Here is a 23,209-nt window from a genome sequence, read left to right on the forward strand (position 1 = left end):
TACTAGACAAATTGAATGTATTCCCGATATTTGAAGAAAACTAAAAATATCTCGAAAAGTAATAAGTTTAAGTATAGGGAATGCTATATAAAAATGAAAGTATCATAAATATAATGTTTCTAAAAAATAAAATATTGGGTGATCCATTTAAAAAAATTGAGAAAATCGTAATTTGGTTTTGTAGTTCACCCTGTATACAAATATTCGTCAATTTTTTCAATTAAACTTAATTTAAAAACTACAGTATATTGTTTATCTCATTATGTAGAACAAATTATTATTTACGAATTACTTCTTTATATACATGGTGTTAATCTCATAGGGATTTCGAAACAAAAATGGTCATAACTTTTTAAATACTCTGTACAGTAATGCAAAACTCTATATTATATGAACAAGAATTATGAGAGAAATATAAATATGAAAAAATATATAGGGTCTACCATTTAAAAAATTATATGTTTGATATACCACGCAGTTATCGATCACCCTGTAGAAATGGATATATTTTCCAGGCCTGGAGAATATCATTGCCTACATTTTTTCTTAATAACTGTTTTCGATATTTTATACCATTATGGAATTATCGACCGATCCCGCACTAAAAACTCACCCTGTATAATGAGTACTACAAAAAAATTGTAGATCTAAGTATGCAGTGAGGGTAAAACAAACAGCAGTGAGGCTGTGTTTGAAACAAACTTTTACTGATGATAGTTGGAAGGACAGCATCACTTCTTTATCAATAGAAACTATTGGATTAGATTTGCTGGTTGGATATTCTTATATTAATGAAAGAGACATCAATTTATTTATAATAAATTGAATGTGCCAGTATTTTTTTTAACAATTAGTCACTCTTAGAAAGAGTCGTCAAGTTTTGGTAGTTGCTATATCATTCAAAAACTATGTACATCAAAAAATGTTCTAAAGATGAAAAAATCTATTCATAACCTTCAAGTTAATGCACATCTAAACTTATAAATAAAAAAATGAAATGCTTACCTATCAGTGGATACGAAATACAGCATGTAACTTTGTCAAATCTGAAAATAAATTACAAAATTTAAAATAATGGTATTACAGAGGGAAATTTGTAATAACAGTATAAAAGATCTCAGTTGGTAGTGCATGTTGGTATAATCATAATATATACTCATGTCTTGGTGATAAAATTGTTCATCACTGTGAAATATTTGAAGTATTTTACTGACAGAGAGGCATTTGAAATGTGGTGTTACAGGTCACAATAGCATGGGACACAGAAGAAAACGAACATGGAAGTATTGCCAGAAATGGACAAAGAATGCGAAATAATAAACACAATAAAAATAAGAAAGGTACAATATCTGGGACACTGATATGAAATGCTAAGACTGATAATACAGGGAAAGATAAGAGGCAGAAGGAGTATAGAAAGAAGAAGAGTGTAATGGTTGAAGAATTTAAGGGACTGGTTTAAATGCAGTTCTATAGAACTCTTTAGAGCAGTGGTAGATAGAGTAAAGATAGTGATGATGATATCCATCTTTCAATTAGGAGACAACACTTAAAGAAGAAGACTGACAGAGAACATAAATCAATACTATGCTTACCTTGTACAGTTGGCCAGTATCAGTTTCCCATTTTCGACTCATTTTCTTCAACCTGAAATTATAAAAAGCTATAAAATAAGATTTTGACAAACAAATTATTTATTGTGAATAAAATACATCAGTTGGTAGTGCATGTTGGTATAATCATATACATTCATGTCTTGGTGATAAGATTGTTCATCATAATAGATTTAAGTAACACATTCATAGACACACTTCAGATGTAGACACGTCTAAGAAAGTGACTTCATATCGTCACCTGAATGTAAGAACTAGGTAAATTGAATTTCAATGTTTCGAGATAATTGCCAAAAACCATTTATTCATTTCTCTTCACCGAAATATCTTAAACCATGACACTTATTATACATCATTTTAATTGGATCTTACCTATAGGGCTTTTCGTTGATTGTCATTTGTTTCAAGCTCCTGTCATATAATACGTGTATATTAATATTATAATATACAGATTATACAACATGACAGAAGCTAGAAACAAATGACTGTGAATGAAAAGCCCTATTATATTCAGGTACCTACTTTTTGTACTGAACGCTACATGATATTTGAAATAATATTGTATAGATATCTCAATATAAAATTTTTGCGATACCTAGTTCTTACATTTAGGTGACGATATGCAGTTGTGTCTGTGCATGTATTTTGAAGTCAAATTCATTATGGTGTCCACTGCATTAAGATATTTATTTCAGTTAATTTTAGGTTCAGGACGATATTATAGTAAAGAGAAGATACAGTGTCACAGCATACATGTCTATTCATGCCGTTTAAGTATGCACTGCCTTCATACTTTGTACAACCTGCAGAAACAAAGATAGGCAAGACTTTTGTTCTGAGATTCATAGCAATACTGACTGAAGAGAGAAAATTATGCAGACATATGAGAAAAGTGATCACTTGTAAAAAGTAAATTTTGTAGGAATAAAGGCTACCAACTTTGAGGTCTAAATTATAACTAGATACTTCGAATTAAGTATCAATTTTCTCACCTTTTCTATTTTATTCTACAGGCTTCCTAGCTTTACATTGGACAAAAATCCTGGGAACATCAATATTCTCTTTTTTGTTAACAGTTCTCCTGTGTATATACGTATTTAGAACTATTTCATAACCACACTCTTCTAAAAGACGTTTCATAAATTCAGTTGAGAAGAAATATGATCTGGTACCATCTTGTCTCATATAAAAGTTATCAGAAATTTTGTGGCCCACTTTGAATCTCAATTGTGCCATGTCATATAAGCCATAGTCTCTAAATAGTAACAATCCACCAGGTTTTAGTAAGGCTTTTACCCGTCTTAAAGTATCCTTAAACTTTTCGGGGTGTACTGCAGATAAGACAAAAATTAAGGTTGTGATGTCGACAGTATTTTCTTTAACTTCCTCATAAACATCGTCTGTAGTAATATCACACTGAAAAACCTAAAAAGACATCACTAACTATAGGTTTGATCTATTTAGGATTTCGATATATTCAAGCTTAAAAAATCCTGAGTATCAATTATTGCTTAGTATGAAAACTTCGGTTCTCATTTTACAGAAGAGACTTAAAACACATTTTGATCATTAAACATAAAATTTTGGGTATGGGCCATTCCACGAACATATGCCTGTTTTGGATTACTTTGACAACGAATATTTTACTGTGCAACATAAGAAGTACGAAAGTAAATGGCGCTAATAATTATTCCAGTAAACAACAATGTAATTTGCAATTTACTTTCGTTCTTCTTATTTTGCACAGTAAAATATTCGTTGTCGAAGTAATCCAAAACAGGCGTATGTTTGTGGAATAGGGTATAGTATAGAGTATAAAGAAACTTACTTTAAGGTCTCTCCTGTAAAATGAGATACAAAGGTTTCATACTAAGCCATCACTATCTCAAAAATATATGGGATGAAAATGGAGAGGTAAAATTGACTAAAAAGAAACTTTGAGGGAAAAGAACTGAAGCTATTATTGTACAGATTCAGACTTGATCAGAAAGAAAATAAGAAACTGACTACAGACTGAACAATGATGAGGAAATGGATTGGACATGTGCCCAAAACAACTGAGAAGTGATAAAAAGACCTATAGCTGGAGAACTGTAACAAGAGATCATGAAACAATTTGCCTGAGATGGAGAGAGGTCAAACAGGGAGAGAAATAGTGCAGAACAGAAAAGACTTTCAAATTGGATTACTGATACCTAGAAGTATCAGCAAAGAATATAGAGGTTAATAGAAGGGTACTGCCCTGTAACGTTTTAGCATAGGATTTTGTGCACCTACTGAATAGGTGCATGTGGCCTAAAGACTACGGTATTTTCAAGGGACAACCATCCGTTCCATTCAAACTCTTCTAGGAGAGTCTGGTATTAGGCCAAATCAGAAAACCCAATATCAATGGCAGCAGCCAGTACAGGATACTTCAAAAACGTAACTATGAGAAAAAATTATGTGGTATAACGGTATAAGTAACTAATTAGTTAAAATAAATCTTGCAGCTGTATGCTCACCTTCTGAATTAAGTTAGAATTGTAGCTTGGATGCCCTTTTACAATATCTACAGCTCTGGGTGATAAATCACAAGCTAGGATTTGAAAGTTTAGGCCTTCCTCAATCAACGGAAATATGAAATTCCCAACACCACACCCTATCTCAAACAATATCAATTTATCAGATTCTTGATCATTTAACAAATCTTCAAACTCTCTAGTAGTCCAATGCCGATCTTTAAAAAACCTGTTCTCATTTCTTTTATAAAATAGATCCCAATGCTTCTTAGCTTCAAGTTCTAGTTGGTTAGCTTTATATTCACTGATTATTCGCGAATTTTGTAATTTAAGATTTTGTATCTCTGACTCGGACAGTGTTTTAGTATTGTCTGAAAAATCATTTTCAGCCATTTATGCCTACAAATATACAGAACACGTGTTGTATTTGAGAGTAAACCTTACTATTTTATTAAATAACATGCAAAATATTAGGCGATCAAATAAATTGAAATGGATTTAACTAAAAACTTACTTGTTTTCAATGCGATTTCACTACCAGTACCAAAACTATCAAAATAAAGCAACTATTTGCACGATGCTGGTTGATGATGAAATGAAAGAAATTCAACAAAAAATTTATTTGCTTCAAGAATTAATTGGCAGCATTGGACACTTGACAGGCTACTGGTTGCCAACTAAAAAAGATTTGCCTTAATGAGTAAGATGTACAGCCACCAAATTGTTTTGAACAAGTTGTTTTGAAACTGATGTCCATATTTACTGGCAAAATTAATTAATGGACAAAATTACTTAGCTCTGCCAATCACTAAGCACTGTTTTGTATCAAAAGTACAAAAATAAAATTCATTTAAAAACCGTTCCATCCCATGTGGCTGTTTTCCACATAGATCGACTCATATTTATACATGTTTAAAAAAGAAGTATAAGTTAGGTTGTTTAACCTTATTGTTTTTCTGATTTTTACAAAATAGAGACTTGATGATGGAGAAATTAGAGAAAATTAAAAAAAAGGTATTTTTTAATTCGAAGAAGTGAATCATTTTTATAATTTTGCTTTCCAATCCAAAAATTATTAACGATCTTAAACTGTAAATGTTTATAATTGAAGGGTACAGGCAAAGAAGGTGCTATATTTTTGCAGAAAATGAGTTTCTGGTCCCCTCTGTTAGCCGTCAATCTCGACTACCATTCTATAAATCAATCCTCGTTATGAACGTGTTCAGTCAGGAATAACAACTCTAGTCAGGCTGAGAAGGTGGCAAGTCCAGGCAGTCCCAGGGAAAAAGTGCTATGTCAAGTTGTACACATAGGCTGATGCCATCGCTGTGATTCCAGCAAATTTAGTAAATAAACGAGTTTTCGGCAGTACTTAAATAATAAACAAACACCAGAGAATGTTAACCTTTAAAACCATTTTTCTCGAAACTTATTATGTTGACATAGCACCTTCTTTGCCTGTACCCTTCCATTGTAATTGAAATAAAATATAATTGCTTGCAATTTCAGTGTATATATTTTTTTAGAAAATGAAGCCAACAGCTAAACCAGATGACCTCCAGAAAAAGGGAGAAGAAACCTTCAGTTTAAAGTCTTTCGGTAAAGTTTGTGAGACTTTAGCTGATTTTAATGTCATGGAATCCTACATAGGTATTGAGTATGACTTTCAAAGGAAACCTATGAAAAATGTTAAAATAACAAGTTGCACAGTGTCAGACCTGAACCCAGGAAATGATAAAAGCACTAACCAAATACCAATGAGTAATTTTAATGATTATTAACACGTTGACATACAGTGCGTCAAATGTAAAAGCAAGTGTTGTGACACTATATGTATTTTTCAAAGGAGAATAGGGAAAAATGCAACGTCTATAGATGTTGTGTCACATTACATCAATGGAACTTAGACGTCTATAGACGTTCTGTCTGTCAACATGTTAATATCTGTAATATTCTTTAAGTACTATGTTCACATAGTATTTGTAAATTTAAGTTTATTATCAATATAGAGACCTAAAAATTTATTTACAGTGTCAGAACAAATGCCTTCATTGCCCAAAGTAATGTTGTTTAGATTATTTTTAAAAGAAATTAATTCAGTTTTTGAAAAATTAAATTGTCAAATGATTAAGATTGTTTAGTATCATAGAGTCCTTGTTTTGCCATAAAATTGTGGTGTCATCTGCAAATATAGTAATATATTTACAAACTCAAATGAAATAACTTTTTAAGATCTACAACTTTTATTTGAACTATTTTTCTCTAAACTGTAAAGAAACATTTTATACACAAAAAATAATTCTTTCACTCTTTATGAGTGTATGTCTTTAAGTTTTGTCATTAGCTCTCACTCATCTCAGCTTTTATGACTTTCAGAAAGCTGTAATAATAGTTTTTCACCTTTTTCTTCTTTACTGGCCTGTATTGTTTAATTACACATATTCATCCCATCTTATTGGTCCTAATAAATAAATAAATAATTGTGAATAATACAATTTTAGGTGTATTTGTTGAAAACGTCACTCATTTGCCATCACGAAGACAAGTCCATACAAAAGAAAAGAAAATTGGAGACCAAGTAAAAGAAAAATTACAGAATCATGCTGAAAAACAAAGAAAACAGAAAAATAAAGGGGGCGATAAGAAGGCTCAAGCTGTAGAGCAAGATCCACAAGCACCTGCAGCAAAACAAGTAAAAATCCACAAAGAAAACATGGAAAAAGTACCTCCAGAAATAGCCCAAAAATCTCAAAAAACTAAAGAAAACCAAAAGAAAATACAAGAAATTGCACTTAGAGAAGAATCGCCACCTAGGTTAGTTCCAATAATTGATTCAAGTACCAAAAATAAACAAGTAAAAATCCACAAGGAAACCATAGAAAAATTACCTCTAGCAATAGCACAGGAATCTCCAAGAGCCAAAGAAAAACAAACGAAAATACAAAATGGTGAACCCACAGAAGAGCTACCATCCATATTAGATCCAATAACCATTGATACAAATACCAGTACCAAGTTCGAATTGCTTTTGTGGGAAAATAATCAGAGACTGGTAATTCTTAAAGAAAATGAAACACTTACATGCTATGGCTATTGTTCAATTAAAGTCATATACGGAAAACTTCAAATTTTGGGATGTGTTTTAGATAAAAGATCTAAAGTGGTTGACTTATATTCTCCCAGAGGGGGTTCCTTATTAGCCTTGAAAAATATCACAAATGAGAAAGAGAGCGTTAAAAATTTGGCATCATTAAAGGAACATGATGTTCTCAAAGAAACCACAATCAACAAAAAAGATGTCATATTTATTGTTAGTTCTGGAACGGAAAGTGATAAAATTAAATTTTTGAAGCAATACACATCAGAACAAATTTTTCCCAACATTACCAACTCAAAGACTCCACAAGTTACATTTTACAACAGTGGAAAATTCAATGCTATTGCTATCCATCCGGAATGGGACAGTATAATAAAAATGGTAAATGAATCTTCGAGAATGTTGGTTGTCGGTGGAACTGGGGTAGGTAAAAGTACATTTGTGAGGTACTCCATCAACAGGTTGTTGAGTATGTTTCCAAAAGTAAGGGTTATCGATTTGGATCCAGGGCAATCGGAATTTACCGTTCCAGGTTGCATTTCTGTTATAGAGGTGTCAGAACCAGTCTTGGGACCAAGTTATACACATTTGAGGAAAGTAAAGAGGTAAGACGTTGCCGTTCACTAATACATTACAACAGAAAATCAATTTTTTGTTTGTAATTACTTCTTTAGGTGTCGTCTTCCAATTGGAGCTTGAATATCATCATCACTATCTTTACTCTCTCTACTGCTGCTTTGAAAAGTTCTATTGAACTACATTTAAACCAGTCCCTTAAATTTTTAAACCACAACCTGCGTCGGCGAACTGCGTAGACAGCATTGCGCATCCTACTATCAGTTCATGCGTTCGCAGGTCTCGCTTGGGAATGTTTGTCATCGGCATACAGTTTTCTTGGGCCTTAGGACGCGTGACTCATCGCCAGATGTTTATTTTTACGTGTTTTTGTTTGAGAAATGGAAGTATCTGAAATGAATACGGATGGTACCTAAGTACAATTTATTATGATAAATAAAAATATTAGCATAGTCAACATCCTGAGTGAAAACTGCGTTGTCTTTGTCATTAAATTCTGATAACTTTTGGTAGACTAAATAAGCGGCGATACGAAATTAATAATCAAAGTTATGCCTTTACAAAATCACATTATTAGAAAAATAAGGTGAAAAATTATTCATGTTACTTAAAACCGTGATCGATAAAAATATCGTATTGTATTACCCTCAAATTCAACTTGTCGGCATATTGCATTTTTGTTTATTACATCATTTTTGTTTATGCTTAAAAATTAAAAACGAAATATGCAGATAGTGTTATTTTTTATGATTGATCAGTAGCAGAGGGATCAGGGCCAGCGACAACGGGCCTGCAAGGGATGCACTGCAGGCGGTCGCTCCTGTTTGGGGGAGCCAAAATGAGCTTTTTTTCTTCTGGTGTCATACAAAATACTAATTTTAAAAAACCTAAGTGCGTCTGTGCTAGTTTTGCAGGCGGGTGCCTTATACCCTAGCGCCGGTACTGGGAGAAATTATGAATTATGACCTGCAGTAATTGTAAATGATTGTGCAGTAGGTGAGAGATTATTTTAAATATGTAATAATACTTTATTTGAAATAGGATAACCTAATATAAACATGCTAAAGTACATATAGTCAAAACAATACAAGTATTGATATAGTCCATAACATAATTTAAAAAGTAAAAAACTAAAACTAATTTAAAATGTCAATACCTAAAGCCACAAACATTTGATAATTTAAAATTTAAAAAGTAAAAAACTGAAACTAATTAAAATGTCAATATCGAAAGCCACAAACATTTGACGAAAATGCCAATGCGATTAATGTAAGCACAATAAGTATACATACAAGGCAACACAAATACATTCAACACATCTTATTCTCTATAATATATTTTTTTAAACTGTACTTGAATGTATTAATGTTTCTACAAGTTCTTAAATCGAGAGGTAGTTCATTATATTCTCTAAACCCTTTGCAAATTAAAGAATTCATCATAAAGCTATTTTTAAATTCAACAATATGTAGATTATTTGTACCCCTTGTATTATAATCATGTACATCTCTCTGAAAAGAAACATATTTTTGAAAGTAAGATGGAGCCAACGAGTTCAAAAATTGGCAAAAAAGTAATTACTAAATAGTTAATAATTACTAAATAGTTATTAATTTTGGCAAAACTGGCCAAAAACAAAAAAAAAATACTAAAATCACTAGCCAGTTGTGTCTGAGTTTAGTGAACCGACTATACCAGTTAGTTAAGATTGAAGTTTGATACAGTTTTTGAAGGAAAGGAAAGGAAAGGAAAGAAGGTTTACTATGGAAAATAAAAGATAACTTAGAAGTACAAATTTAAAATCTTCTATGTATTTAAAATAGTTCCATCGATCAAAAACACTTGTGACGTCACATAACTGTATTTTCTACTGACATTTATAATGTAGATATAATTTAAAATTATATACAGTCGGAAAAATTAAAGAATACCCATGAACGATCACATCAATCACTTATTTTGTATTTGCGGTTTTTTTCTATAAATAACAAACGTTTGTTATAGAAAAAGATAGCAAATACAAAATAAGTGATTGATGGGTATTCTTTCAATTTTCCGACTGTACAATTTTGTTTACTGTGGTGCACAATGCAAACAACCATATGACGTCACGACGCATTTTGGGCTAGCTGCTATAATTTGAATTTAGAATCATCTTTAGGGGCCAAACGGAACAGAAAAACAACTTTTTTTATCTTTGATACATGTTTTAAATTATGTTCTGTTGTGATTTATAACATTTGTTTCGAATTTAAAATTTTATGCAAGTTCCCTATTATAGCATCCTCCAAACAAAATCAATAATCTATTAGACGATAGCAAAATTTAATATTTTTTAATGTGTTATTTCAGATCAGTATTGACAAACATCGATACAGGCAATGCAGTTAACAAATACCTAAATGGTATAAAGAAACTAATGAACTCCATAACCAATTTTGAAGACATGCCAACCTTGATCAATTACATGGGATTCACTCAGAGCAAAGGCATAAATATCGCGTGTTCAGCTGTCACTTTCGTAAAGCCTACTCATTTAGTTCAGATCAAGAGTCTCGATGACAGAAATAACTTTGAGACAAAACTCAAGGCGAGAATACTCAAGGATTATTGCAACATATTTGTCAGTGATAACAGTAATAGCTTGAAGTATAGTCACATCCAATTGATGTCAATGAATAGCCAGAAGAAGGTAGGATTCTCCCTGAAGCCTAGGCAAATAAGAGAAATGGCTGTAGTGGCTTACTTTTCGCAAATTATGTCAGATGATGTAAATCATCTTTCGAGTCATAAAATACCAATGTATAAGTAAGTATAATTTTTATAAACTTTTATTAAAAAAGTTTTTTTATACACATCTAAGATTTTTTACAATATGTTTTATAATGAAAACAATAAGTAAAACTGTTTGTCTTTACAATGACAGAGAGATGTAAAGTCCAGTGGCCAAAGCATTTCGACACATATATATTAGTCCTTGGGCCCACATATAAAATTATGATTTATGACCACACCGTTGAAACTTTTTGTACTTGTTATTTGGGTGGAGTCGGACAAATTTGGAGCTTGGCACATTAAGGTAGTGGGGCATTTGTCTGTCATGCTGTCACGAAGTTGTCAATTTTATGCAAGAAAAAAATGTATAACCACATTGGTCATTTTATTTTATTCAATGGTTTTTATCATATAAACAGCGAAAACAATTTTGTCGGACAAAAATATTGGGCCATATGACGTGTCGGACACGCTAAATATGTCAAATTTATGAAAATAATAAATTTATTACCACATGGCTAATTTTAACAGAATCTACCATAAAACCTTTTTACAATAATGTGGTTACCTTGTCGGACAATTTTCACGGGGCAAATGCGCAGTCGGATGCGCCGAAGATGTCAATTTCCTGCAATTTTTTTTATTTAGTACCAGAGATGTCATTTTTATTTTGTACTGTTTTTTTACATGTGCAATGCATATTGGATCAATTGTCGGACAAAAATAATGGGTTCAAAATTTTCCGAAATTTTCCCTTTTTTCGGATTTTTTTTTGAAAATTCGAGAAAAGAAACTACACAACGATGTTTGTCATTGTTCAAGGAGTATCTACACAAATTTTCAGCTCAAAATTTTTCCAAAATTTTTCCTCCTGTCCGAATTTTTTTTGGAAAATTTTGTGTACAACTCTACGTCACGCCCTTTTAAATATTGTACTTAGTATGTGTACCAATTTTCAGCTAAATCGATTCAAAAGTAACCGAGAAAAACTGTTTTAAAAATTTTTTGGCAATGCCTCCTCTAAAGGACGTCGATAACCTAAAAGAATTAAGTTTTCTTGTCGTTTGCCCCAACATTTTTGTCAGACAATTACATTTTTTGTTTAAGAATATAATTACTTGTAACCTACTACTTTTGTCGGAAAAATGGTTGTGAAGATAAGGGATGCACGAACCTAGCATAGTTTAAAAGTATAGTTTACTAGTAAAAAATAAATGTTTTGTTCGACTGTCGATTTGCCCCAATATTTTTGTCGGACACTTAGATTTTTTGATTTACAATATAATTACTTATAACCTCCTATTTTTGTCGGAAAAATGGTTGTAAATAAAAAAATTGCAGGAAATTGACATCTTCGGCGCATCCGACTGCGCATTTGCCCCGTGAAAATGCGCGCATTCGCGTATCCCTTCCGAGTACTTGCACACCGCGAATAGTCTATGAACACGATATTGATGTTCACAACGTGTTTGTAGACTTCATACAGGCATACGACTCAAGGGCGCCCACAGGATATTTCCTCAGGGGGGGCAAAGGGTATTGAAACAAAAAATACAAGAAAAATTGTTTTGCTGTTTAAAACGCAACACGGTTAGTGTCAGTAAAATGTTACTTAAATAATAATTGAATTCTTCTGGTGTCCATCGCAAATAAATCAATTACTTTCTGCATGAAGTTTTCTTTATTTTCTTTTATTTTTCTTCTGTGTACAGATAACAGGCATAGCCCACTTAGACGATTGTTCGACATCGTATTCCTTATCCAGGTCTTCACACGTTTGAGAGTGCTGTAAAAAAGTATCGAGGTTGTTATATTGTAATGTAAGTTTTAGAAGAACTGAAACACATGGATAAGAATATAACGTAATAAAATTATAGTTAGTTACGTGAATGATCGCTCGATGGTGCAAGTTGTTGGTGGCAGACAAAGAGCTATTTGGATGGCTTTTGCTACTGACGGCAAAAAGCAGGCATGCTCATGCTCAAGAACCTCTATTAAGTTCAGTTTTTCCAAGGCTTTGGCATCTATCTCCGTGTTTTTCCAAAGGTCGAACCACAGAATTGATTGCTCCTTAAAGTTGTCTAACAATTCACAATACGTGCTATTTATATTGTTAATAGACTTTTCAAAATCTTCCTTAGAAAGATCTTTCATGATTTTAGGGTGCAGATTGAAAATTTCAAATGATGGTTTGTTTCTATCTGAAAACCTATCTTTCAACGATTGAACCAAAGAATCCAAATAAGGCAAGAAAATGGACTTTCTATAGTATTCGTTGATAGTCTGGGTAGAGTGATTTGGTCTGTGAACCTGTCTCGCAGCAACACGAGGACATGTGAGCTCGATTCCAAGCTTGTTTGCTGTTGTTTCAACATTTGCCATAATGTTATCAAACTCTTTTTCTCCATTTTGTCGGTCTGAACTGAATAGCTCAGTAACCTTCTGAATGTGTTTTGATATCTTCAAAATATCTACACTGACACCTTGTAACATTTGCGTAACGATTTCTAACTTGGCAGAGTATTTGGCAATCACATGTAGACATATCACAAATGCTGTATTTGTAACTGCGCAATGAAGCTGGAAAGCTTTCTGCCTTGTGTCACGGTTACCTTCAGTCGATAGAGTCTGAAGTGCTTCAGCGATGCTAACAAACTGCTCACTAAACTTTCGAATTGCTTTATATTTTTCGGTCCATCTGGTTTCACATAGTTTTTGAAGAGTTCCCACTATTGCCCTTCTTTGGTCATTCTGCCGAAAAAATGTTATAACTTCTTTAACTGTGCCAGTTGTATTCCTGATTTGTGGTATGTCATTTAAATCATTGACTACTAAATTTAGTCGATGACTGGCGCAATGAAAATATAGAGCTTTTGGGTATTTCTCAGTTATTCTTTTATGTACTCCAGTTATTTCCCCAGCCATTGTACTACAACCATCATATCCTTGGCCAACTGCATTTTCCAAGTTCAAGCCCCAATTTGTTAATGTTAAAGTAATAGCATTTGCTATATGTTCAGCATCTAAACTTTTTAATGGGGTGAAACCAAGGAAGTCTTCTCTGATGCAATTTTCACTTTTATCAAAATATCTCACGCCCAGAGAGAGTTGCTCTGTACCAGTAATGTCCATTGTTTCGTCTGATAAAATGGAAAATATTTCATTATCATTGATTTTTGTAACTAACTCGTCTCTTAAAACCGTTGCACATAAATCAATGATCTCATTTTGTGTCCTATGGGAAATGTACATTGCATTTTTCAGCGCATTTTTCAGATGGTCTTCTAAAACAGAATCACCAGCTTCTTTCCTAAAATGTAAAAGGTTATTGAACACAGCATCCTCATTGGTATGACCTCTTAATGGTAAGTCATGTAGTGCACTAAACAAAATTGAAGAAACAATGGATTTTAGTTTCGCTCTGTTCGATTCAATTTGCTTGGCCAAACCATAATTTGCAAGACATTCAACATTTTTCTTTTCATTTTTCATGACAGATATAAAGTTACTTGAGTTTTCAGATGCTTGTCTGTGCCATTCAGAGTTCATATGCGATTTCGCATTTTCATGAAACCTTCTCAAATTGGTGAATGGGCGATTTATAAAGCCGCTTTGATAACTACCATGGGTTACGCGGGGCCTAAACAGTACACACAACTTGTATAGCCCACCTTTAACTTCTTTTGAATAAGCTAACCAGGGGTACGTATTTAACAATTCATGGATAAATGGTCGTTTGCCATCGTCAATATCATACTTGAAATTGTAACATTTATCTGGCTTCCATGGGTTTGTTAACAAAGTAAATTTCAAGCGATCGTTCAAGCTACAAATTTTGTTAGTATCAAGGTAGTTCCCAACATCCAAATTTAAACTGTCTTCAACAATCGCAAAATTATCCGATGCGGTGGCCGTTACAACGTTAGTTTCTCTTTGAGAGGCGGATACAGCTGACTCCAAGCTAGATGGCCCTGCTACAGCTAAATCATTTTGACTGCATACTATACTACTGTTTTCGGTACTGTTCGGTATGTCAGATCCATCATCAATTTTCAGCCGCTTGTTTGGCTTGTTAAATAACTTCCTTATGTCCATTTTTCTACAAATACAGTAGGCAAATTAAATTGATGCATTCAATCAGCTAAGTGTTAGGTGTCAAATAAATTAACGCATTTAACCGGGGAGTAGGCCGATAAATGGACAGAATAAGACCAAATGGATAATTTAGTTCCATTGAAAAATATTTTTAAAACCTTTTAGAGAAGTAAAAAATTCATCTAAGTTAATTAAAATTTGTAGATTAAAATACCTACCTTGCACAGTTGAGTATCTCAACTGCGATACAGGAATAACTTATTTTCTTAAAGTAGGAAGGGTACTTATAAAAAATGTTATTACTTCAAGCACAATTTTTGAAATAAATATTGTAATTGTACTTCATAGACGCAAATGATGTTATTTTAATTCATAAAAAAGTATTTTTTACCTTTACACACAATAGATAACTACCTCGTAAAAATAAGCCTATTTTATTTAAGGTCAAGTGAGAAATAAAGTATATTATATAATACTTACACGTTGCACAAAAAACACTTTTAACACGTTAATATAAGTTCTATGAATAACAGTATATAAATTGTGAGCACTACCGTACTACTAGACGTATCAGATCGGCCGTTCAGCCCACCTATTTCATTTCTCAACTGGATAAGCCTAGACCGGACATCATCAGTGCATGCGGCATGCGCACCGAAAACGATGCGGTTCCATCCAAACATATGCGTCTCAGTCAGAAGGGATAAGGGATTGAGAAAAAATACATTTAAACTGGCATATCTCGTGAGCGATTATGATTAATATGGAATTTATTTTATAATATAAAGTAAGAGAGAGCTAAATATTTTTTACACGCTTTCGCCAAATTCTCAGGGGGGGCGATGGCCCCACCTGGCCCCTCCCTGGGGGCGCCCTTGATACGACTCAGTCAAAAGGAACAAACTATACAGTATGGTGCAAATAAAAGGAATAAATTCGATATTGCGTAAACCGGCGACTTTACGGAAAAACCCCGAAACAGGTCGATTTTTATTTTTAAATTATGATATTTTGGCGTATATAACACATAAGTGACGTCATCCATCTGGGCGTGATTACGTAATCGATGATTTTTTTTTAAATAAGAATAGGGGTCGTGTGTTAGCTCATTTGAAAGGTTATTCAATTCTCTATTCACTAATATAAACATTAACATCGTTATTTATACAGCGTGTCCAAAAACAATTTTTTTATATTAAATTGACAAAAAAAGAAGAATGTATGTAATTTATTTAATTCCAAATACATTTACTACTGTCAGAAAACAGGAAAAAATGTTTATTCGAAAAATTAACATTGCTTTTCGGTTAAATTAATTGTTCAAATTTCCAAAAAGCAGGTGCCTAGCAGTAGCTGGCTTGAACATTGAATTTAAGCGACAAGCAATGTTTATTTTTAAAATAAACATTTTTTTTTCTGTTTTCTGATAACAGTAAAAAGTATTTTGTATTAAATAAATTACATACATTCTTCTTTTTTTGTCAATTAATTTAATTTAAAAAATTGTTTTTGGATACCCTGTTTAAATAATTATGTTAATGTTTACATTACTGAATAGATAATTGAATAACCTTTGAAATGAGCTAGCACAGACCCCTATTCTCATTTAAAAAAATTATCGATTACGTCATCACCCCAGATAGATGACGTCACGCGTGTGATATATTATGTTAGAATATTATAATCAAAAATATAAATCGGCCTATTTCGAGTTTTTTCCTTAGTGTCGCCGGTTTACGAAATAACGAATTTATTCCTTTCATTTGCACCATACTGTATATTGGCTGAATTGGCAATACCACACAAGCTAATAAGACTCATTAAAGCCACAATGGATGAAACTCAGGCATGTGTACGAATACAAAACCACCGCACAGACTTTTTCAAAATTTCGCAGGGACTAAAGCAGGGAGATGGGCTGGCCCCAACATTGTTTAACCTGGCACTGGAGTATGCGGTTAGGCAAATGCAAACTGGACGAGGAAACCTACTACTGACCAACCGAACGGTTCAACTGGCCGCTTATGCCGATGATATTAATATTATGAGTAGAACATCAACAGGAGCACAGAAAACATACGCAGAGTTAAAAACACAAACAAAAATGATAGGTTTGGAAATTAATACAGAAAAAACAAAAATAATAAATCAGACGAGAAGAAATATAGGCCCACAAAACATACATGAAGATGACATTGAAACGGTTGGAAAGTTTACATACCTGGGAGTAGAAATATATGCCGACGGATCAGAAGATGGAGAAATACGGAAGAGAATAACGCAGGCAAACAGAGCTTATTTTGCCCTCTCCCATATATTTCGGTCTAAAAGTGTCCACCGAAATACAAAGATGAGAATCTATAAAACTTTAATTCGACCAATAACATGCTATGGCATGAAGACTGGGTCCTGAAAGAAACATCCAAAAACAAACTCGACACATTCGAAAGGAAAGTACTGAGGAGAATACTAGGACCTGTGAGGGAAAACGGAATCTTCAGAAGTCGATACAACAACGAACTTTATCAACTTTATAAGGAAGCAACCCTGTCAGACTTCATTAGAATACAAAGATTGCAATGGGTCGGACATGTGATAAGAATGGGAGAGGATAGGCTACCAAAAAGAGCACTGAATGGTAGAATGCAGGGAAAGAGACCGGTTGAAAAGCCAAGAAAGCGCTAGGAAGACACAGTAAACAGCGACGCACAAGCACTTTTAGGAGTCCGTGTATGGAGAAGAGCAGCTACAGACAGGCAAGAGTTCTGGCAAAAAATAAAGGAGGCCAAGGCTCAATTTGGGCTGTAGTGCCGTAGAAGAAGTATAGTCTGTGAACTTGTTCTATTGTACTATGTTGGTTACCAAATCCGAATTGATGGTCAGGTATGAGACCTTTTTCGTCCAATATTGGTTTGATTTTTCTTAACAAAAGTTTTTCAAACACCTTAGGGATGCCTCGAAGTAGACTAATCGGTCGGTATGAGTTGACATCTTTTGGACTTTACCAAGTTTTTGAATGAGTATAATATGTGCCACTTTCCATTGCAAAGGTAAGTAATTCAGATTAACATAGCATTGCAGATCATAGTGATTATTCTGTAGCAATCATTGGTTAGTTCCTGAAGGACATTACTCGTTATGAGGTCGAATCCTGGTGCCTTATTAGGTTGTATCTCATTCTTTGTTGTCTTTTTTACTTCTTCATGTTGTCAGTTGATTCGTCAATGACGCTCCGCCATATTTTAACAATTCATTTGGTATCCCTTCTTTACTTGAAGCTTTTCTGTTATTTAAGTTTCGCAAGTGTTTTTTGTACTTCATGTTTTCTAGTTTGAATAAATCAGTTGCTTAAGTGGTAGTACTGTAATGTTTGACCAAAATATCAGACATAATCGAACTTACAGTTAAAATTTTTTAACGAATTGAAGTTTTAATCGATAAGTTAGATTACCTATTCAAATTTTTTCTTTTATATTTTAGGATAAACCTTAGTGCCATAAAACTTAGCAATGATCGAGGCCAAAAGATACCACCAGCAGCTGTTAACGCCCAACTAGTAGCTCTGTGTTCAGAAAAGGACAGTGATGGCTACTTCGAAGTTTTAGGTCACGGTATCGTACGAGAAATCGATGAACCAAAAAACCGTTTGGTTCTGATTACACCTGAGTTGCCACAGGTGTTAGAGAATGTTTTCCATTTGGTTCGTCATAGTGTACCACTGCCTCCTTCTATGTATATGGATATCAGTGACGTTACTACATCTATTCCATTCGTAATGACAGGGGAAGTAGATAATCGGTTGGATCAGATGACTAGAAGGTCGTACCTTCCTGCTAATAAAACTTCTGTGTCTGTGTAACTGTATTATGTTTTCGTTTTTTACTTTTAAGTTTTTAGTCTGGGGAGTCTGGGCTAATTAGCAAAATACACGGAAAAGTTATTTACCAGCAATTTTATTGCTGGAATCGAATCTTATGATTGTATATATTAATAATATAGGTATGCAAAGTCCGCAGATAGTGTGCTACTTTTTTTATAAACAAAATGGCGCCCGAAAATCGTGATTTTTTCAATTTTTGCTCTATAACTCCAAAGATTTTAACTTTACACCAAAAACACCCAAATAAAAATTCACCGTAATTGAATTCTGCATAGAGACGTGTTTTTTCCGATTTAGTTAGACGAAAATTTTCCCCGGAAAATGCGGGTTTTTCCAAGAGAATCTTTAATTTTCAACTAAAATTTACGGTAAGTAATTGTTTATCAATAATTAAATAACTTGCCAGTATAAAAGGCCTTTTCGTATAGATTATAATTCCAGAAGCCGATGGAAATTGAATTAACAGTTTAGCAACAATTGACTTGTTAATTAAAAATTTACGGTCGCTATAATATCCACATTAATTATGATGTATATGAATAACTACGATTTTTGTATAAAGAAACACTATACCTATCTAATGTACTTTACAGAATTGAAATTGGACTATTTAAGCGGCCTCGGGAATATTTTAAAATTATAAACAATTTTTGGCTTATAAACAAATATAATATCTTGAGAAATATTAAAATAAATTAAATGATGAAAACGGCATTGGAAAAAAATCGGCAGGTCGCTTCTTATAAAAGAAAAAAACGTTTAATTGTGTTGAGTGGTTCCTGAGACACAACCGTTCAAAGTTGACCGGCATTTACGGCAAAGATATAAATAATAGGAGCATAATTTTTAAACTATCACCATTTTATTTCCGTCCTCTTTATCCACACCAATTTTCATATCTTTAAAATACTCATAACATATATTATTATAATAAAAACCATCGATATTACGAGTGAAAATTGCCAAAAATAGCAAAATTCCAATCAAAAATTAGGTTGGAGAAAATGGAATCTCAAAGTTCAACATCGGTATACGTTAAAAAGATGCATTTTCTCGGCTTCCCGTGGAGCAATTTTCTTCATTCTTTTTTTGTTCCCAAGTAACTCGAGTAGAGCCATCTAACTAACGACTTATTAAAGGTCAAAGTTGCTTTTGTTTTGTTATAATAAATTAATTTATCTATTATAACAAAAATGTTTAATTTGTTTAAATAAAGATTGTTTAAATAATGATTCAGCTTTCAAATGGGAATACAGTTGAGTCCGCGAGTCATTACCCGTGCGTCATCATTTAAAGCATACGAAATAAGTCGGAAATCTATTTCACGCATCAACAACTGACAGAAAGTGGCTACTGTTCCGATTACGGGTTTTATTATAAAATTTGACGTTATCAAATATATAGAATGTCAAATGTAAGTTTTGCTACAAAATTTTTGTGCAGAATTACAGCTACATTTGAAGTAGCTTAATAAAAAATTTTATTATTATTGATTAATAAATAAATAAACAATTTATAAAAAAATTCAATAGCGTATTTTATTTTTGTTATTTTATCCACTTTGGCGGAAATTTAAGCACAAGCATTTCTTTACTGTGTGAATAACGTCATCTTTGTATGTTTTAAATATTAATTGCCAAAATATAATTATTTACCTTAAAATTTCAAAGCCTAATATAAAATTGGTTGTGAAAACAACTGTTTGTGTAATATAAAGAAACTTCAAAACGCAAAAATTCGACAAAAACCGCAAAAAATTCAACTGACTGACAGCCACAAAAGTAAACAAAGCAGAAACGTCAAGCAAATTGTGCTTAAAATATGAAAACATACCGAATCGTCATTTTTTGTACCTATCTCTTTTCAGTGCACTGAGTCTAGATGGTTCATAAAAATAACATGTGTTTTTACTTAATAACAAACGGCAGCGCAGCTGGTTTGTCATGAGTTTCATGCGTGGAAGAGAATGATGCTAGATAAAAAGTATGTGTTTTATCTCGCCAGTTATTAATGACGCACGGGTAAAGACTCGCGGACTCGACTGTATTTGTATTTTAAACGTTAAAAGGTACACTTGTAGTAAGTTTATCTAAAAAATAGTCTACAACTGGAAAAATATGTAGAAAAATCTTATAAGAAAATTAATCGATTATAACAAAAAAAAAAGCAACTTTGGCCTTTAATAATGCGTTAGTTAGATGGCTCTACTCGAGTTACTTGGGAACAAAAAAAGAATGAAGAAAATTGCTCCATGGGAAGCCGAGAAAATGCATTTTTTAACGTATACCGATTTTGAACTTTGAGATTCCATTTTCTCCAACCTAATTTTTGATTGGAATTTTGCTATTTTTGGCAATTTTCACCCGTCATATCGATAGTTTTTATTATAATAATATATGTTATGAGTATTTTAAAGGTATGCAAATTGGCGTGGAGAAAGAGGATAGAAATAAAAAGGTGATGGTTTAAAAATTATGATCCTATTGGTTATATCTTTGCCGTAAATGCCGGTCAACTTTGACAGGTTGTATCTCAGGAACCACTCATCATAATTAAACGTTTTTTCTTCTAAAAGAAGCGATCTGCCACCGTTTTTAGGATTTAGTTTAATTTAATATTTCCCGAGATATTCTATTTGTTTATATGCCAAAAAATTGTTTATAATTTTAAAATATTCCTGGGGCAGCTTAAATAGTCCAATTTCAATTCTGTAAAGTACATTAGATAGAAGACTAAGTTTTTCAACCTAATAAAAATATTTGTAAATTAAATATTTTTAAAAGATTTTTAATTGAAAAACTTTATTGGCCCATTTCCTGGTGACAACCTCCAAGGCTTCTACAATATGCAAGCCAAATGGATGCTGCAGTGAAGACTAAAGGGAAGGAATTCTACACTATGCAATTCACAACCCCCGTCTGCAGCGTGGTAAAGCTCCAACGGAAAATGGACCTAGTTACTCTATAGGAGTAATACTAATATAAAAATAAAAAAAAATAAAAAAAAAAAATAATAATTTATTTTTATATTAGTATTACTCCTATAGAGTAACTAGGTCCATTTTCCGTTGGAGCTTTACCACGCTGCAGACGGGGGTTGTGAATTGCATAGTGTAGAATTCCTTCCCTTTAGTCTTCACTGCAGCATCCATTTGGCTTGCATATTGTAGAAGCCTTGGAGGTTGTCACCAGGAAATGGGCCAATAAAGTTTTTCAATTAAAAATCTTTTAAAAATATTTAATTTACAAATATTTTTATTAGGTTGAAAAACTTAGTCTTTTATTTAGCAGATGCCGCTAGGCACCTACTACCATCTCGTCAGTTGCGGTGGGAGATGGATATGTCGAAAATTTTTACCTGGGCCAGAGAAAAGCAGCCTATGCAGTCTCTGATGAAACTCTAACAAGAGGTGAAATCGTCGATAAGAGTGCTGGCTGCACTCTCTGATCTGAGTAAAAATTAAGACAGTTTTGGTTTCGCACCGCAACTGAATGAATAAAAAATGGTATACATTTTTATTTTTACATTAGATAGGTATAGTGTCATAGTGTATAGGTACAAAAATCGTAGTTATTCTTATGCATCATAATTATTGTGGTTATTATAGGGACCGTAAATTTTTAATTAATTCAATTGTTGCTTAACTGTTAATTCAGTTTCCATCGGCTTCTGGAATTATAATCTATACAAAAAGATCTTTTATATTACCAAGTTATTTAATTATTGATAAACAATTACTTACCTAAAATTTTAGTTGAAAATTAAAGATTTTGTTGGAAAAACCCGCATTTTCCGGGCAAAATTTTCATCGAAGTAAATCGGAAAAAACACATCTCTATGCAGAATTTAATTACGGTGAATTTTTATTCAAGTGTTTTTGGTGTAAAGTTAAAATCTTTGGAGTTATAGAGCAAAAATTGAAAAAAAACACGATTTTTAGGCGCCATTTTGTTTATAAAAAAAGTAGCACACTATCTGCGGACTTTGCATACCTATATTATGAATATATACAATCATAAGATTTGATTCCAGCAATAAAATTGCTGGTAAATAACTTTTCTCGAAAATGACAGACTATTTGTTGAAAATGTTTAGTTACTAATTTAATATTTGATTTTGTGTTATACTTTTTTATGAGAATGTGGACTTCTGTGGTCAAAAAATCATATTATAATAATTTTAAGTTTCAAAACAACTATACCACGTTTTTTAACTAGGTGGAGTAATTCAACTTTACCGCGCCGTAATACTTGTTAGTAATTGATACAGCCGGAGGCAAGTTTACTCCACTAAATTAGCCAATTTTGACACTATTGACAACTATTGGTATTATGAAATTTTGACACTATTGTCATTTAAAATCCATAGATTAATTAAGTTTTAATCGGCGATTTTTTGTGTTTTCTGCGTTATTCCTTCAATTTTTAGATTTGTAGTCTGCATTAATATAAAAAACAGTTGTTTTTAGAACTCTTGGATTACCGTCGAAGGCCACATGATCAGCCAAATTAGAAGATGATTCTGGTGATTTTTCTAGTGACATTATTGGGTGTGGATCTGTCTTTTGAGTTTACCCCTCCTATGGTTTGTTTTTAAACCAGGAGGAGTAAACTGAAAAGACAGATTTACCCCCAACAAAATCACTAGAAAAATCACCAAGTACATCTTCTTT

The 23,209-nt window shown here is 32.7% G+C and overlaps 2 protein-coding genes and 1 long non-coding RNA gene across 7 annotated transcripts in view; 1 reads left to right on the plus strand and 2 right to left on the minus strand.

Annotated features, from left to right (window-relative positions):
• LOC114339830 (tRNA N(3)-methylcytidine methyltransferase METTL6) overlaps nt 1-5,036 on the minus strand; it is a 19,509-nt gene extending 14,473 nt beyond the window's left edge. For 2 of the 3 annotated variants that reach the window (XM_050651109.1, XM_050651108.1), the window contains exons 1-5: nt 4,629-5,036; nt 4,118-4,513; nt 2,606-3,038; nt 1,596-1,647; nt 1,006-1,046 (exon numbers count right to left, since the gene is read on the minus strand). In XM_050651109.1, the coding sequence (XP_050507066.1) occupies nt 2,616-3,038; nt 4,118-4,507 (813 nt within the window). In that variant the 5' untranslated portion in view covers nt 4,508-4,513; nt 4,629-5,036 and the 3' untranslated portion in view covers nt 1,006-1,046; nt 1,596-1,647; nt 2,606-2,615. The remainder of the gene's footprint in view (nt 1-1,005; nt 1,047-1,595; nt 1,648-2,605; nt 3,039-4,117; nt 4,514-4,628) is intronic. The other variant, XR_003653981.2, reaches the window with a different exon arrangement.
• LOC114339828 (polynucleotide 5'-hydroxyl-kinase NOL9) lies at nt 5,029-21,271 on the plus strand. Of its 3 annotated transcripts, none has more exons than XM_028290515.2 (5): nt 5,029-5,128; nt 5,641-5,764; nt 6,616-7,816; nt 10,140-10,595; nt 18,138-21,271. In XM_028290515.2, exons 1-5 carry the CDS (start codon nt 5,096-5,098, stop codon nt 18,514-18,516), a joined length of 2,193 nt encoding a protein of 730 aa, XP_028146316.1. In that variant the 5' UTR covers nt 5,029-5,095; the 3' UTR covers nt 18,517-21,271. The 3 variants fall into 3 exon arrangements, with proteins under 3 accessions (XP_028146316.1, XP_028146317.1, XP_028146314.1); XM_028290516.2 differs by having other exon boundaries at nt 5,641-5,713; XM_028290513.2 differs by having other exon boundaries at nt 5,641-5,875; nt 18,138-21,270.
• On the minus strand, nt 12,115-15,785 carry LOC114339832 (uncharacterized). The gene is made up of 2 exons (XR_003653982.2): nt 15,138-15,785; nt 12,115-12,348 (listed from the first exon to the last, which is right to left on the minus strand). It is a non-coding gene; the product is annotated as an uncharacterized LOC114339832 (long non-coding RNA).
• Nucleotides 21,272-23,209: the final 1,938 nt, after the last annotated feature.

Source organism: Diabrotica virgifera, chromosome 5 (genome assembly GCF_917563875.1).
Source record: "Diabrotica virgifera virgifera chromosome 5, PGI_DIABVI_V3a".
Classification (NCBI taxonomy): Eukaryota; Metazoa; Arthropoda; class Insecta; order Coleoptera; family Chrysomelidae; genus Diabrotica; species Diabrotica virgifera.